Genomic DNA, 17,650 nt, shown 5'->3' on the forward strand with positions numbered 1-17,650 from the left:
AGACTGGGCACTGTCCAGTTTAACAATGAACTGACACTAATTTTCATTAGTAGACATAAATCATGAATTTTGCTGCAACCTCACACTAACTGATTTGTTCAAGGTGTAAGTTCAATATTCAATTATTTATTTTTAAGATAATACAATCTAAAACAGACAGGTGTATCTGCACTATGGCTGAAGTGAAAGACTAGTATTTGCTGTTCTCCTGCCTGCATTCCTCCAGAGCAGTGATCAACAGTGATAAACAAAGGACATGGCCAAGGACAGGGTTTCATTTACATTTAACTGTTTTCATACCTCACGGTCAAGCTCGCAGACATCTGGCCCTGACACCAGGCACTCCCAGAGCTCCTTGGCTCTGTTCCAGACCAGGTAGAGGCTGGCCTCCTGCAGGAAGAAGGCCAGGAAGCGCAGGTGGCTGTCCAGATACTGTAAACAGATTGAAAAGCATGAATCATCTTGACCTTCTTACACACACAGACACGGTCAACACTGGCTGTGTGAACTGCAATAAAGCTCCACAGAACAGTAAAGCTGATTAATAAAATAGTCCGTCATAAAATACAGGCCTGAAATTAACTAACAAAATCTATATAGACAAACCTCCTGGTAGGTGTATCTTCCATCCACCAGGGTCAGGCCTGAGAGTCCATTATTACCCGCGGCCGTCACAGCGAGCCGATGGCAGCACACAAGGGATCCTGTTATCAGTTTGACAATCTCAAAGTTCTTCTTTAAATCCTGAATGATGCTCTGTAGGAAGGCGGGATGAGCAGGTTACCAGGATATAAACACTGTTGTTAGAGCAGATCATTCAAACCTGTCCCTGTGATACCTTATCTTGCTTCTGATAGGTCTGCTTAATGAAAGACCGGGTGATCTCGTGCAACTGACGGAGAGCAGGGACGACCCAGACTGCCTGAGGAGTGCTCTGCTGGGAAGCCTGTTGAGACACACACAGATAAGAAAATAATACTCACTGAAGCCCAATAAGCATTTGGACACGATACAAAAACAGATGTCTGTGATTATCTTTATTAGATACTTCTCATTTTAGGTCATTGCTTTGTCATCACAGACTAACCATTTTTGTAGTGAAGGCTTGAAAAGAAGGAAAAAAAAAAAAAATCAGAGCCACGGATGCAGAGAACTGCAGTTCAACTTGCCACGAAAAGTCAGATAATATGTATCTCTTTTTAGTATCCATGGTTCTGATTGGATTTCTAAATATAAATGTGTTCACACTTCCACCAAAGCTGACCATTCATCCAGCTAAATCATTCATTTAATTCAGCCAACTCTCACCCAGGACAAGATCAACACCACTGTGCAATCATTAATTAGTGCCAAAGCCCTCTTAGTGAGGAAAGCAGAAGATTAACATACACCTGGTCAAACTATCTCATGTAACAATCATGTGTGGAATTATCAACCCCTGACCAACGAAAGCCCTCTGTGGACATACCCTCCTCCACGATTGGATGGCAGACGTGAAGCAGCAAGATTGGATACACATCGGTCAGTGGAAATTTAAATTACAAGTGAAACTTCTCTTACTTTGGCCAAAGAGATAGATTTCTTCTTGCCCCAAGTGCCAGTAAGAAATGAGCTATGAGTGTCGCTGCCTTTACTGTCCTCCTGAGTGTGAGTCTAAAAACATACATTTCATTTGAGGTGGGACATCTATACACCCAACGACAGTGAGAAGTGTCACGCATTTTATATTGTGTGATTTCAAAGCAGGAAGAGCATGAAAATAACAACAAAACCTGGTTTGTCACAGTTATTACGTTGGACAGCCAGAATGGACAATATGTTGATACATAACTGACATGGACATTTAGAAATTGTTAACACTGTAATGCACTGTTCACAAAAAATTTCAATGTTTTTAAATCTGTGTGAATATTGTATAATAATAATAATAATAATAATAATAATAATAATAATAATAATAATAATAATAATAAATACACATGGCACTTCATTAGAAAAAGATTAAATTATACATGTCTAAACACTGGAATGACTTGACAAATGCTATTTTGGGAAAACATGAATATGAAGGAAATATGGAACATTTGTGAGCAACTTGATAAACAAGCTGCACTGACTCAGCTCAGAAAAAGGAAGAAGGAGAAATGTGATAGTCCAGGGTGACACTGACCACTACACTGTCACAGTGTTTCTACCATTATCAGAGAAACTAAAACACGTTCTTCAGTTTCACAAAAACCTTTGTAATGCATTACAAAGGTTACTTCTTGTCAGATGAACTCAGAGCCCCCTGCGCCATGGACTGGGGCTCTCTGATGCAAGAGTTAAACTGAAGGGTAATTTGTCGCCTAAGCAAGGACACTCTAACTTTACAACAAAACTGTCACAGCAGGCAGCAAAATGTAGGGGTCAATGTTGTTTTGAGTCCCTGTACACTCCTTGTGTGTGTTGAAAACAGACACTTTTAAAGCACTACATCACAGTTAACATGCTGTATCACATTTACAAAGACAACACTGCAGCACTGTACCTTTTTAATATCCTCAATACATTTAATGATGTAGTTGCGTTTCACTGTCTCCTTGACAGCATAGGCATCACTCAGAATCCCCAGGTGCTCCTCCAACGCCTGCTGAACGAGACTGGTAGGCAGGGTGGGGAGGTGAGCCAGCTCCCACAGCACCTCCAGCACCTTAACAGACACGCACAAAAACACAGCACTTCAGACTCAGGATCATATCTGATGGCAGAAACTTTGCATACTTTTGATATCTTTATCTGTTCTTTGTTCTTAAGATCGTGCTCAGCCTTGACAAAAACACAGCATACCTTTCCTGTTGTCGTTTCAGAGCGAGCTTCTCTGCCTATCCTCCCGATCAGACTCAGCAGCTTTTGCCTTACACGGTCACTCTCGATCTCCCAGCTCTGAATAAAATGCATGGTAAACACTGCATTAACATCTTTAATCGATTCATCAAAGAAAACACCACAGGAACTGGACTGACCTTTTGTATGAGGACAAAGAGGTGAGTGAGTTGATCAAAGCTGAACTTCACAGCAGCAGCAGCTATTATTGTATGGATGTTTTCTATCACTGTTGATGACTGGCCCGCCTGAAAGGCCCACACAAGAATCAATACATACGTGATAATAATATGACACAGAGTACACATGACATTTACAAAGCCTGCCTTGGTTCTTACCTGTATTTTCCAGATCTTGGAGAGTTCATCCAGTGACAATTTACTCCCCAGCAGCTCAATGATTCCCTTAATCCTCTCACAGTATTGAGCCTGATCAATGTTACCTGGAACAAGTATCATTTAATAAATCACACATGCACTGTCCAACTAGAACTGAAAGATTAACGCTTCCTAAAATTCAGCTTAGCATTGTCTCGCTTTCTTACCTTCCAGTGCTATTGATAGGACTGAGTTCTCCACAAGCCAGTCTAACAGTTTATCTGTGTCAATGGCATTTTTCACAGTCTTAGACACTGTGCTCTCTTCTATTAACTTGGTCACCTGGGAGACAAATGTGCAAGCATCAGTGAGATGGATTCATTCAAAAAAAAGACCTGAGAACCTGTAAGAACCGACCTCTTTGAGGGAGTTCATCTTGGTGGAGAAGTGGGGGGTTTTAAGCATTCGCAGCAGCGTGTCCAGCCGTAGGTCATCCACCACAGCAACCAGCTCCCTCTGGAACCTCATACACAGCAGCTTGATGGCCGACAGCAGATCTGGAATGCTCACCAGACGCTGAGATTAAAAGAAAATTGTTATAACATTGCTGAGTCACAATCAAAATACATCCTTTTCACCATTGTAATGAACTGAATTGAGATCCCCGCCCTCCTTCTATATGGAATTTGCCTGTACTTTCCAAAATGTAAATACAAAAATCTGGCAGAAGGTGCAAATATAGCACACTACCTTGTCTTTAAGGTCCTTCTCCTCCAGGTTCTGCACATACGTGATCATCTTGTGGATGACTGGATCGAGCATAGGCTAGGAAAAACAATATGAAACTTGGTTGATCCCTTTGGGGAAAATGGGCCACTGCGGTAGTGAAACAGTAAGAGGATACAGTGGATAATAATATAAATACAAATCACGAACGGAGCACAGGGGTCATGTTAACAAGCACTGATCGCACTGAACAAGTCCGAGGCAAAGTTAAACACAGATACATGTAGAACGTAAGTGTGTGATAGAGACTGAAAGTAAATAACTTCGCTCACCTGTACAAGGCTACAGTTAAGGTATTCAGCACACACTCCAAGAGGCTGGACCAGAGCTGATACACACTGCATAACCAGATGGAAAGAGATGGAATAACTCAGGCATGTCAAACCAAAAAAGAAATCATCTCATCAATACCAGCTGTGTGATGAATTTTCATTTCATATTTTGCTGTGTTTGTAGCGGTGTCAGCACACTATTTCCCTACAGTTGTAAGAATGGTATTTATAGGTGGATCAGACACAACAGCATCCTACTAGCTTTACTAATTTAAGTGTGTAGGCCAGAGGTCACAGTCAGTTTAAACTGATACTGTTTTCATGAATGCATATGGGCTGCAGGGAATGAACATTAGCAGATGTGTGGGTGAGTTTCCAGTACCAGAGCCCAGCTGTCATTTGTCATTCAATCCTAAATCACAGGGGTGTAATGAATGCTTCCCGTGTTCTTGTCTGTTTTTTTGGACTTTCTTCCAGCTCTGCTTCTGTGAGCAGAGCCTCTCCTCCACCTTCTTTCACTATTCACTCAGTGACCCCACCCCACTTGGCTTCCTGCTTAAAGCAGACAAATGAATGAGTCACCCCTTGGGAGTCAGAGGAGGGAGTACTCCTCCCATTATCTTTTTTTTTCCTTTCACTTTCACATTCTTCTCTACTGTGCTTTCAGTATGTTAGGTATCTGACAGCTTATGCACACTCTGCTGAGCTTACACTGCTAAGAGTGCAACAGAAGTCTGCAATGAGTCTTTGCCTTATTAATATGCTAATGGTTAGAGGGAGAGTGTGTGTGCACACACTGAATCAATGGCTACGCACTGCCGTGGTTCCGGCCAGGTTCCCAGAAGGAAGCATCAGTACAAGGATGCCTCAGAACACATAAAACAACAGAGCATTTCAACCATCACACAGCAAGAGGACAAGAGTGAATGTGTGTGTGTAAGTGAATATTACTGAGAGGAGGGAAAGAGAGGGACATTCAGCACCCTGCAGCTGAGAGAAGTGAGGGGTAAACATGGTGACCTTTTGCCTGTATAGGCTGTCTATACAGCTTCTCCATCCATCACAGGAGCAGAAACTATTTCAACACTTACTATAGTGAGTGTACAAGAGTAAAGACGGTTGTTCTTACAGCAATCTCAATTTCGTCCATATTGAGCTTGGTCTGGATGGCAGCGAATCCTCCCAACTCTCCAAACTTTACAAACAAGAATAAAGTAAAAACATATGAAGAAAAACACAACAGAGCATGTGTGTATGGAGAAGATATCTTTACTACTACTCACTCACCCTATTCACCAAATCAACCAGCCAACCATGAGGCTCCTGAAACAGATAATAGCATTTTCATTTTTTCCAGTGATGACAGTGCAAATTATTGTGAGACATTCGCACATATTCACATTCGTTTGACAGCTGCTGTTGTGTGTCAGTTACACATATGCTCCTGAGACCGTGTGGCTTAGTTACGCAACATGGAGGATAAAAAACTCATTTGTCTCCCCCTGAACGTGACAATGAACTGTAAACACAGGCTAATAAGGACAAGTGTATATAAATACTTGCACAGCTTTACATACTTCCAAGTGCATCTAGACAAATAAGAACACATACACCACTTCACAGTAAAGATAAAGTCCCTTACTTTCTGATACGTGTTGCCAAGAGAGACGGCAAACATGTTGGCTTCCTCTCCAAAAACTTCAGCCCAGTTCCTCTGACAGGCCTTCATCCGGTTCTTAAAATGGTACTCATTATCAGGGTTGAGAGCCTGGAGACAAACATAACAACACAATATAAATACATACATTTCAAACATCCCTTGTCCTGTTTGTTTTTTTAAACACAACTAAACCAAAACAATAGATTGGCAGTAAACTGTCACTTTAGAGTCATTTAAGATGTTTTTAGTCTCTTTAACAGACAGTAGTATGTGAAACAACCCACCATGGTCAGAACTCCCATTAGGTTTACAGGTACTGGGTCCTGCTTCACCCTCTCTGCTACCAGTTCCACCAGCAACATGAGCATGTTGTAGATTCCTTCATGAATCTCAGTGCCCCACTTGTGTACAGCACTGCTGGTCAGCAACTGGTGGAGGTGAATAAGGCAAACAGTCAGGTAATGCATGCTACATATTAACAGCTATTCAATAAACCTGCATCTCTGTTGCTCACCTTTTTAAAGGCCTCAGGCATGCACCGATCCATGAACCGCTTACAGTTCTCATCAGCGTCAGCAAGACCTGATAAGAAAAATGTAAAATTCACATATCCATCCCACTTCTAAATTTGGGGAAAAATTGGCTGTCACAGTGTAGCTTCATATTGAGTCATCAGGCAACACAAGTGTCCAAAATATCAACATGTGAAAAACACCCGATGGTCCAAACAAAACATTCCACCTACACACTAACACGCACTTACTTTAATGAACATTTTAAATACAAAGATTTACACCCTCTACACACATAGACTTACCATGTCGGGCAAGGCAGGTGGAGGCAATAAGACACTTGCCCAGGGACTCCTCTCTCTTGTAAGGTATGGACCAGTGGTCAGTAAAGACTCGACTCTCCAGCTCATACAGGTTGGTGGTGGGAAACTCCATATTGCCTCCAGAGCAGTTTCCATTCTCATCATTGCTTCTCTGTAAGACACAAAATTACAATCAGAGACATGGTGGCTTTTTTCCACACAGCTGGTCCCATTGTTTTATACTGACACTGCAACCATACTCTACGTGATGCTAGGCTGGCACAAATGGCCTGTGGGAATGATAAAGGATGATGCTTAATTTTCTCCCTTCCTTTGGGAGAAGAATGATAGCAGTCATTTGGAAAGTGTGCCCTCTCGTCGAAAGTCTGCCCTTCGTTGCTGCATCCTTTTTAATATATGCCATTGCTCCCAAGAAGCTTTCAAAATAAATCAAACCAGGTGCTTGTTTTCAAGTATTTCACTAGTGATTAAGTCTACAGAGTTTCGATGTGTAAGACCGGGTGCAAGAGACAGGTTTAATGAACACCCTGCCACATGCCATGACCCTGTTTTGTTGCCAGTATGCACTGCTGCACTGGTGATGACATATTCTGCTGTTATGCTTGAGCAGGTGTTGAAAGGAGAGTTAAAATTCAACCCACTTGAAGTCAACGTTTATACCCTCAAAAGAGTAAGTTAACTCTGAGCAATCAGAGGAATTCAAAATCTGAAATGGCAGTCTGCGAGTCTGAGTGGTGAAAGCAACTACGGCAAAGAATTATTAAATTATTAACATCATAAAGTTGCTTACATATTCATGGTGTCATGTTTATATTCATGACAAAAATGCAGGACTCTCCTCTGCCTGCTGGTGTAAGACCGCATATTCAAGGCATCCGCATGACAAGTATAAAACCACATGACTTACACCATGTTTGCACTGTCACTTTTCTGTCAAACGAAGCTTCAGCTTGCTGTCATGTACAAAAAAAAGTATGCTAAACTATGACTGTGCCCCAGGAATCTCACTACATTATGAATGACAACACTATTACAACACATTTGTCCTCTCTGCCTGTGGGTACTGCACAGTATAAATATTAATACAGCAAAAAAAAGAGTTAGGTCAAGTCTTTGAATACATCTCCACATATTAGCATTCATAATTGTCGATGTGTCCAGTACATGCTTCCCTGTGCTGCATACTGATACATGTGTAATAAACACTGATGGACTGGACATTAAGTCTATCAAGGAGAGGAGAACAGGAGGGAGGAGGAAGCAACAGGGAAGTATCATATTTCATCTTTTCCCTTTCTAACAAAATTAGAAATGACAGACAGATGGATGAGAGGAAACGGAGGGAGAGGAATCTGAACTAATCTTAGAAAACACCAGGTTCAAAGACAAGCTAAGAAATACATCATCACTGACAGAATTATCCCACAACAAATAACGGACAACTTTAGTGCAACAACTGATTTGTTTTAAACATTGCAAGCATTTGGAGAAGAGGGAACTCTTTGCAGAACCTTTCAAAAAGCACCATCAAACATGCAGGTAAGCTGCAACACTCCCAGCATTTTAGGATAAAGGTTCATGTCTCAAAAGCACAGTGAGGTGTGTGGTGGTTGAGCTCCGATGGTGAGGTAATTCAGCACCACTGTTACTATGCACTTGTTACCCTCCTGGGAACCCCTGCAAAAAGTGCAATGTGTTTGTGTGTGACAGGGAGACTGAAGTCCTATATTTAGGAGCATAACATGAGGCTGATGACTTATGACAGGCTTCTAAAGCACACATACAGTCACCAAAGGAAGGGCAGTAAACAACACTTTTAACCATTCCACTCACCACAAGTTTCACAACTTGGTGTGGGTACAGGTGTGATGCTTGATCATTTTTGAAGTGCTACAGCAAATATCATGTCAAAGTCATTGGACTAAAGGCTACAACCTTAGTCTGGATGGATATTATGTTCAAATCAGACTTCTTTGGCAAGTGTGTGCCAGGTTAGTTTGTAATGCCATTATAAGCATGTGTTTAAATTGGCTTATTTTCATTTTGTGTGCACTACTTTTGTAGCCTGTAAATGCCAGATTTGTTGACATTATACCGTCTCCCAGTGATAATGGAGAGAAACCAGTGTGGCATTACCACCAAAGACAATCAAGTGGTTTAAAGGTCGGAATCAATATTTGCACAAATAAAACTTTTGTGATTTCTGAAGAAAGCACTGTAAAAATCAACAGGTTTGAGGTGGCATTGCTGATTACCAATATATCTATCAAAGCAGCCCTACCATGTCTCACTGTATGTAGACAGGTACTTATGAGAACCCAGTGCAGTGTACTTACAACACAACATAAACACGGCAAACTAGAACTAAGTGACAGGACCTGTAGGTACATTCCTGTCAAAGACCCCATGACTGGCCCTAAATCAGGAAATACGCACAACACCCCCACAATCACATTATTTAATAATATTTTCTCATGCTGACATTTATAAGACAGTAATAATATCTACAGAAATGATCAAAATGGCCACGCATGCCAAAGAAATTGCGAAACTGCTTGTAGTCCGGTTTTTACGGACTGCAATCTCGACAGGGGCTGAGCATGGTTGACTGTCAGACAACCTTCTAGCTAACTAGGGTTAGCTAGAAGGTCTGCTGATGCAAAGCACACCCAGCAGACCTAACTGTTTGTCCGCAGACTGCCTGTTCGAACTGATCACCAGAGCTTCCAGCCATCCCAGCTGAAATCTGCGATGGCTGTCCCCCCAGAGCCATGCCTCTGTGCTCCTACTGCTGGTCCGCATACGGGCGCGTTTCACTCTCAACTAACGCTAGCTAGCCAGCCAGCTACAAGCTAGCAAGGTTAGCTTGTAAGTTTAGATTACCCTTTTTGCTGGTCTATTTATGTGTCTGAGGTTAAAGTTAACAGATAACCCCCAATCCCAATGAAGCCGTGACATGCCCCGTGCCGCAGGACGGTGTAGTACTTCACCTCCCGCTCTGACAGCTCACGTTTGGCTCGGTGCAGGCAGCGCTGAGGCTGCTAAGTTCAGCTAGTTAAATGGGCGAGCCCACTCTCTTGCAAGTTGCAAGTAACCGTATTTTCCTCCCTCTTTCTTTTAAGTGCAGCTTGCGGAAATGCAACTTGTTCTCACCTCACTATCCACTACATCGTGGTACGCTGGAGGAGGGTCAAACCCTCCACTGCCAGTCCGTCCGCTGTTGTCCCCCTCTCCACTCGAGCTTGAGCCGGGGGCAGGCCCACTCTCCATCGGCTCATATCCATACCCGAGTCCGGGGCTTTCGTTCGTCAGTAGCGCCACTGCCTCGTTGATGTCGTTCTTTGCCAGCCGGAGCGCTTTTCGTATCACGTCGGGGTCTGGGAAACCCATGCAGAGGAGCGTTGTTATGTGCTGCTCCTCTTCGGTCTCCATTTTTGGGGTGTCTCTGTCTCACAGGCTAATAGTAACGGGATGTTCGGCACAGCCCTGTAGCTGTGCACGCCGCCATGTTTACAGTCCGCTGCTGGTAAGGCTGTCACGATCAGACTTCCCCCACAACAGCGCCGACACGGGTGTTATGGTGAGTTCTGCCTGCCAAGAACTCCATGCTGCTTGCGGGAGCGCGCACATCGACAAGCCCTACACGTTCTGGAGATTTTAAATTTTAAATACTTTTAATTTTAAGTCTTTAAACCTTTTTAAAAGGCTTTGTCCCAAAAAAGCATGGGTTGTTGAGGGACAGATCTTTTATATACTGCTGGGGAAAGACTAAGGTTGTTGTCACTAGCTGTGATTCTGTTCTGTAAATTCAATCCAAAATGTGCTTTATTTATTTAATCCGAACATATATTTATTTATTTTATCTGATCTTTTTTTAAAATCTATTTTTAGTGCATAAATACCACATTGTGCAATTGTTATGTATTTATGATGATGGTATATACAACCTCCTCCAAAAATACTGGGGAGAAAATGGATACTGTCAGTGTCAATCATTTTTACACCTGTTTCATGGTACACCTGTTTACCCTTCGGTTATATGGTGTTTAGCATTTATTTATCTGGTTTGACAAACAGAAGAAAGAACAGCTTTACAAATGACACATTTTCAATAACTAGCTTAGAAGCACACCATCACAACTCATTTTACACACTATGCATAGACTCGTTAACGTATTTTAAACCGACTCTAAACATTCATTTATGCGCCCGCCGCCTTTGGCGCCTAAAAATGAACACAAAAACACAGATCTGACTCCAAACAACAGAAGGGCGTGGCTGTGCGCGCGAGCACGGCCAGAAGGCGGGTGAGCATCACGTGAACACTCAGCTCATGTGACAAGGAAAAAAAAACACAACAGGAACAAAATGGCTGCAACTGGCGACGACGCCGCTGCCATGGACAGCATCTCCACGGCTCCATTGGCCCATTCAGCAGCTCCTACTCCGGCTTCAGGCGCTAGCGATCAACCAGAAGCCCCGGAAGATTCAGAAGAAAGTCTGGCGGCCGCTCCCAAGAGGCCCGGTACAAATAGTGAGTGGTGTTTTCTTGTCTCTTCCTTAGCTTATTAATGCTAATACACAACAACAGTTATCAGTTATTGTGCTTCTGATGTATTTTTTGCCATAGCTGTAGATTTTCTCATTGCGTATTCTAACGTTATCCATAGTAGTAACATGTTACTTTATTACTGGACTGACAAGCTGTGTTGTGCTATTTTAGGTGATGGTGGCGTGGAGACAGCAGAGGAGGCGGTGGAGCCTGTAGAGCCTGATATCAATGAATTGTGTACTGATATGTTTGAAAAGATGGCCGTGTTTCTGCAGGGAGAGCTGACAGGTTTGTGTACATATTCAGTACTGTTATTGTGCACAAGAACTACATATAATTATTAGTAATTGCTGATTATCTCTTTTAGCTCATCTTCATATTTACCCTCTGCTCCCATTTATGCATACTCTCATAATCTTATTAACTTTACAGGCACTTGTGAGGATTACCGTCTATTAGAGAACATGAACAAACTTACTAGTCTTAAATACATGGAAATGAAGGACATCTGTATCAACATCAGCCGGAACCTGCAGGATCTCAACAACAAGTGTGAGTAAAACATAGTATGTAGTGTCCTCACAGAAAAAATGCATTGTGTTTGTGTGTATTTCTTTTTCCTATATGCTACAATGACAAACACTTGGCTGGTATGTTTGCTTTAGATGCTAGCTTACAGCCCTACTTGGACCAAATAAATCAAATTGAGGAACAAGTTTCTTCACTTGAGCAAGCTGCCTACAAACTGGACGCGTACTCCAAGAAACTAGGTAAGACACTCGGTATACAGTAATGTTAGTCAGTGCAAGCTAAGCTGATTATTGGTTTGTCTATGTTTTGTCTCTAAGAACACAGTGACCAAATAGAAATAATAGTCTCTCTCTCTCTGTCGACTGTTCAGTTCATGTGGCAGCAGGTGGCGCTGTGACACAACAAACAATTCCTTTCCCATTGTTTTCTTTACATTACAGCATACAAAGACAGACTTTATATAATATTTATTTAATTGTGTTGTTCGAATGGCTTGTAATGTTATGACCTTATCTGTGGCCATATGTAAACAGTTCCTTGTTTATCTTTATAGAAGCCAGATTCAAAAAACTGGAGAAGCGATGAGGGGGCAGACTGAGCATTATGGTGCCTTTTCACCTTCTTTCACCCTGCTTTGACTTCTACGCTCTCTGCCAGTGGAGCCAGGAGCTGCGGGAAGGATGTTAAGTGAGACTGAAACAACAAACAGCCAGAACCACTTTGACACCTAGAAAAGGCCAAGGAGGAAGCAGCTGAATGAATGAGTTTAGCAGTGTTTGGCTTAGATTTAACTCTGGTATCACTGGTTTTGGCAGCAGTCATGCATCCTTGGCATATAATGTAGAAGTACTTTTGCAGATACTTTTTATGTGGAATCATTCTGCCTCGTTCCCCACAGACCTTCTGGATGGGGATGGAGATAGGATGGAATTAGGATATACTAATCAACAATGAAATTCTGCAGATTGGCATGGCCAAAGATGAGTTTTTGATCACGTCCCAGATTCCCAGCCTTCTTGATATTTTCATGTTGAGACCACCTTGAAGTTCCTCTTAGCAGAAAATGTCATGTTACTCTTTTTTTCAGGCAGTTTTAAACTCAAAGTTTGCCTGTGATAAAAACTACTGTCTAGAGGGCAGCTGAAGAGACTTGTTTGATGACCTGAAAGCGTTATAAATAAATCATAATGTGCACACCATTACTTGACTGTTTTCTAAAATTGAATATGTAATTGCCAGCAGATGGCAGACTTGGACCACAATACGCAGACTCAGGCTGATGCATCAAGTATTATATGCTGTAGCTCTGGAAAAAATGACCCACTGCTGAAAGAGGTTTGAGTTTCTGCCCTACTATGGGAACAGTTAGACCAACAAAGTGAAATGGATGACAGATACCTGACTATTCAAATTAAAGCCTGAATGCATGTGGAGATTGTGTGAGATGCCCTCTGCCTTCTTTCCCCCCTGTTTTACATTAGAGACCGCAGAGCAAAACACAGGTCCATTTGCCATGGGCAACAGATCATCTAAACTGATAGGCCTCCCTCCACAGTTGGTTTCTCTGTGTTGGTTCGGGTGTGTGTTTGTGCAAGACCTAATCCAAAACAGGTCTCTGTCATTAGTCCAGTTGAGGCCCTGGCACAGAGGGAGCTCATTATTCATACTCTAACATTATTTACTGTTGCACTGTGATCCTTCCATCTCTCCTTTTTTCTGCTTTTTTCCAGGGCCCAGGGGCATAAATTCAGCTCCCCTCCCAAAGGCTCTCAAATCAGGTCCATTAAATGATTTTGGGTTGTTTTCTAAAAGCTAAATGGGAGTGCCAGGAGGCACTCAAGCATAGAGCAGAAGGTAACAGACTAATCATAGGTAAGCTTTTCATATATTATTCAGTTGGGGAAAAACCATGACCATGCTCTAGCAATATAATTAGGGTGTAGTGTTTTGTGTGCTAAATGTGCGGTTTTTAGACTGGGCGTATGGAACATACAAATGATGGAATTGGTGTATGTTGCTGCTCTATAGTCACACATGTAGGTGTAACTCCAGTGGTTAATGGAATTGTGAGGCTGAGAAGAAATGAATGAAAAATCATATCCTGGTTATATTTTCAGAAGTACTGTTATTCTAAGGTGTGGCCTATACATGAAAGGAAGCACTGAAACAAAAGAAATATACATAATGGAGCCACTCGAGTTAACATAGCTACAATAACACGTCAGTGTTTCATTATTTTGTTTTCCACATATTTCCATATTAATATATCCATATTAAAAGCCACTGTATGTGTGTGGAGCATCATGCAGCATGGTTGTTGTTGATAATATTGTCTTTACACTTAAAACATAGTAGATATAGAACATTTTTCTTATTGGGCATTTTCGTGTCCTGCTGTACGGCAGCTGGCTTTAGCGGCTGCATATTCAGTATGCAGACATTTTGTCCTAGTCCTGTTATAGACTAGCAACCTCCTCTAACCCATTGACAGCTGAGATAGGCTCCAGCCCCCCCTTACTATTCAGTACAGGACATAGTGGGTTATCCTCAGAGGCAGCTTTTGAGAGATTCAAATAATCACAGTCCATATGACAAACCTTCGAGCAAGGCGTATATACATTCAGAAAATCAAGCAACCCCAGCAAGAGTTGACACATTGTCTTTTCATCTTCTTCTTCCAACTGAGGATCTTTTGGCTGCACTCAGGGACTACAGTGTACGGTACATTATGCCCCCTCTTTTCCTTGAAAAATGCCTCTTTTCATTTCCTTTATTTTTTCTGATTCCCTTTCACACTGTACACCCTGATTCCCAGACTTGAAAACCCACCACAATCAGCAGGAGACATTGCACAGACAATGGGTCCTCTGAAAAATGCTCAAAAATGATCTCGCAAACCTCATGCATTTCCAGCTCTTCTGTAAACAGAAAAAAAACAAAGCGGAACATGTGTCACTGACGATGACAGGTTATATCACTACCATAGAAATTATTCTGATTGAATTACACACGATGTGGCTTTAACTTAGAGATTTAATCAGTTTAGAGTACAGATTACCCAATAGACGTAACTCAACAGAAGAATTACTCTGAATCCAATCTTTTGAAATGATATGGCCTCAAACTGATTTGGCCTGACAGAGATCAGGAGATTCCCAGAAATGTGACTGAGAAAGTATCAAACACATGTCCATCATCAGCTGAAGCAAAGGAGCTGTTTTCTCCAAAAGGCTCAAGTGGAGATTGGGCCAGTTAACAATAACAGGGCAGGATGCCACACCGCAGTGTTGTGTAACTGACAAGTGAGCATGAAGTTTGGGAACTGTTGCCTGTGTTCATGAATGAGAATGAACACGGACGCTCAAAAAGTCATTTTCAAACCACATTTGTTCTTTTTTTTTTTTCAGCCTTTCTTAAAAAGCTAGCATTTCACTTAATTGGGGAATGTCAACAACTTTGGTAGTGTTGTGAAATCAGTCTTTATGCCTTTGTCTTTTACTCACTTTCACACACGCACACACAACATGATGAGATAAACAGCCCTCCATAACTGCCCTCGCCAAGATGTTTAAATACCCCACTATGCCCCAGTAAAGCAGGGACAGTATAAAGGCAGCCAAATGGCCTGAGATAAATGGCAGAGAGGTTCATGTTTACATACATTTTAAGCAGCCAATAGATCTGGGAGGTATTTGGGTGCAAATATAAAGCACATGTGAGATCTGAGGGAGTCTAGCTTCAAACACCTTCAACAAGAGGGGCATGAAAAGTCACATGAGGTCAACTTTTGGCAACAAAGTCCTTCACTTCACTCTGTTGATTACACCATCGTCATATTCTGTGCACAAAAACCTACATATGTCTCTTTAGACCTCACTGAAAGAATCCAGTGTCCATCATCAGGTATGTGGTTCTTGGATCACTTTGACCAATGCTAGAGGAATGTGTTTCATGTTGATCATACCAAAACACTGTCACTTCATTATTATGAATCAAAAATGAGAACAGATGAGGTGGTGGCACAAAAAGGTTGAGTGCAGCAATATGTTGAATGCGAGACAGAGCCCAGCTGTTCTCAGCAGGTAGGAGAGTCAGGGTGTCAGACTCTGGCTCCGGTCCTCAGATCCATCTCTGCTCCTGGGGTTCAAACCAGGACTGAGGATCTTTTCTCTACAGGACGTTATAACTAACAACACCTGAGACCTGTCCTGTGTAATCCTGGTTCAGATGTGATATTAGTTCAGTCCCAGTGTGTCTCACTGGGTGCTGCTGCTGTTTGTGTTCCCATTTTGACTTTCTGTGAAGAGCCTTCCTTTCATGTGCAGTGTGTCCAGGACCATGTCTAAATCGACTCTTTTGGAAGTCGACTCAGACTCTTTGGCACCAGAGCCATCAGTGTTTGTCTGCACGTTGTCTGTCTCTGCATGTGTGTGTTGCGCACATAAGGACACTGACCAAACCAGGGAAGACACGTAGAACACAAAACACTTCAAATGCCTGTCACAACAACGAACAATGTTATGGTGCTGCTGCACACTTTAACAAAAGAAGACTACGCTTCATACGAGTTGCTGATATTTTGAAGAACATGCTGATCTAAACTGATCTAAACATTTAGGGAAATTTTTGAGTGTGTATGTTTTTTACATTTTGCAGATTTTAATTTTTTTTTTTTTTTATGGCACTGCTTATGACGTTGTACCCACTTTCAGCTCATTACCAGTATACTATACTTGTGTGACCCATTCCAGGTATTTTTTTTTGTGAAACAACAGTAACTAATGTAACACTACACAACTAGCACCAAATGACAGATAGAAAAGTTCCTTTCACACTGGAAAAAAAAACAACCAAACAACAACGGCATCTTTTTTGTGGGAAAGGATACACTCTGCATTCATTGAAGGTGACTAATTTTTACAGGTCTACATATACACACCGATTCTGCCCTCTTTACTTGTAAATGAATCATGTGCTGTCCAGCAATTGGGACTTCCTCATATTGTGCCTTGAACTGTGATTCATTCTTGCTGTAGTGTGTCTGTCTGTGCTCTCTCAGAAGCTCAGTCATGTGACATACCTGCCACTCCATACAAGACTGTACAACCATTAGTAGAAGTAGCAGAATATCCTGGTACTTAAAATACTCTGACAGGCAGGACAGTAGTGTCAAAGTGTATAGGTAGTGTAGGAATGCTGTGTATAAGTAAATACAATAAATCTGGCTCATCTAGATTTGTTTACACGTATATTCTGCTCTCTCACTCCCAAAGAATTTTTGTCTATATATACTGACATACACGGACCACCCATGTTTGAGTTTTAAAGGGATGTATGGTGAGGACAGTACATTTTGAACAAGTCATGTAATGTTTATCACAAAGAAAATATCAGTAAGTAATGGTTAATGAGCTGCCTAAATGTTGCCCTGAAGTGCTTTGTGATGAATGGTGTGTGTGTGTGTTCAGCATGTGTGCATTAGCTCATCCTTATGAGTAATAAGTATCCTGAAGCCATAAAAGGACAGCGTTGACTCATCTTGTTATGGGACTGCTACGGGCTGTCCTGAAGAGAGATCTTCAGAAACAAACAATAAGCTGTCTTAGCTTGGTTGTCTGTGAAGTCTCATTATTTCTGTTCAGCACAGGCATACAATTAAATGCACTCTTTACACACCCTCTGTGCGACCGTTAACCAGTTTTTAACCCAGGCGTAATGTCTGTTCCAATTTCATGGCTCTCACTCTCCATGAATAACAAAATAACAAACATACTGCAGTTCAAACCACTGACTGAATGTCCACAGTTTAAACAGATGAAAGGATAAAATAAG

General features: G+C 41.8%; 2 protein-coding genes across 4 annotated transcripts in view; one reads left to right on the forward strand and one right to left on the reverse strand.

The window, feature by feature from the left end:
* The window catches only part of usp24 (ubiquitin specific peptidase 24), a 28,577-nt gene extending 18,236 nt beyond the window's left edge, over positions 1-10,341 (reverse strand). Inside the window, exons 1-19 of one of the 3 annotated variants that reach the window (XM_028402886.1) lie at positions 9,889-10,341; positions 6,718-6,886; positions 6,415-6,482; positions 6,185-6,328; positions 5,883-6,008; positions 5,528-5,563; positions 5,370-5,435; positions 4,241-4,306; positions 3,933-4,007; positions 3,600-3,758; positions 3,410-3,524; positions 3,204-3,307; positions 3,006-3,113; positions 2,830-2,925; positions 2,531-2,692; positions 1,561-1,653; positions 839-946; positions 607-756; positions 301-432 (exon numbers count right to left, since the gene is read on the reverse strand). In XM_028402886.1, coding sequence (XP_028258687.1) covers positions 301-432; positions 607-756; positions 839-946; positions 1,561-1,653; positions 2,531-2,692; positions 2,830-2,925; positions 3,006-3,113; positions 3,204-3,307; positions 3,410-3,524; positions 3,600-3,758; positions 3,933-4,007; positions 4,241-4,306; positions 5,370-5,435; positions 5,528-5,563; positions 5,883-6,008; positions 6,185-6,328; positions 6,415-6,482; positions 6,718-6,886; positions 9,889-10,167 — 2,256 coding nt within the window. In that variant the 5' untranslated portion in view covers positions 10,168-10,341. The remainder of the gene's footprint in view (positions 1-300; positions 433-606; positions 757-838; positions 947-1,560; positions 1,654-2,530; positions 2,693-2,829; positions 2,926-3,005; positions 3,114-3,203; positions 3,308-3,409; positions 3,525-3,599; positions 3,759-3,932; positions 4,008-4,240; positions 4,307-5,369; positions 5,436-5,527; positions 5,564-5,882; positions 6,009-6,184; positions 6,329-6,414; positions 6,483-6,717; positions 6,887-9,888) is intronic. The other 2 variants (XM_028402887.1, XM_028402888.1) reach the window with 2 other exon arrangements.
* A 715-nt stretch (positions 10,342-11,056) lies between these two features.
* Positions 11,057-13,020, forward strand: bloc1s2 (biogenesis of lysosomal organelles complex-1, subunit 2). Its single transcript, XM_028402889.1, has 5 exons — positions 11,057-11,269; positions 11,459-11,575; positions 11,720-11,839; positions 11,953-12,057; positions 12,372-13,020. The coding sequence occupies exons 1-5, from the start codon at positions 11,104-11,106 to the stop codon at positions 12,401-12,403; spliced, it is 540 nt and encodes a 179-aa protein (XP_028258690.1). The 5' UTR covers positions 11,057-11,103; the 3' UTR covers positions 12,404-13,020.
* Positions 13,021-17,650: the final 4,630 nt, after the last annotated feature.

This window comes from Parambassis ranga, chromosome 4 (assembly GCF_900634625.1).
Source record: "Parambassis ranga chromosome 4, fParRan2.1, whole genome shotgun sequence".
In the NCBI taxonomy this organism is placed as follows: Eukaryota; Metazoa; Chordata; class Actinopteri; family Ambassidae; genus Parambassis; species Parambassis ranga.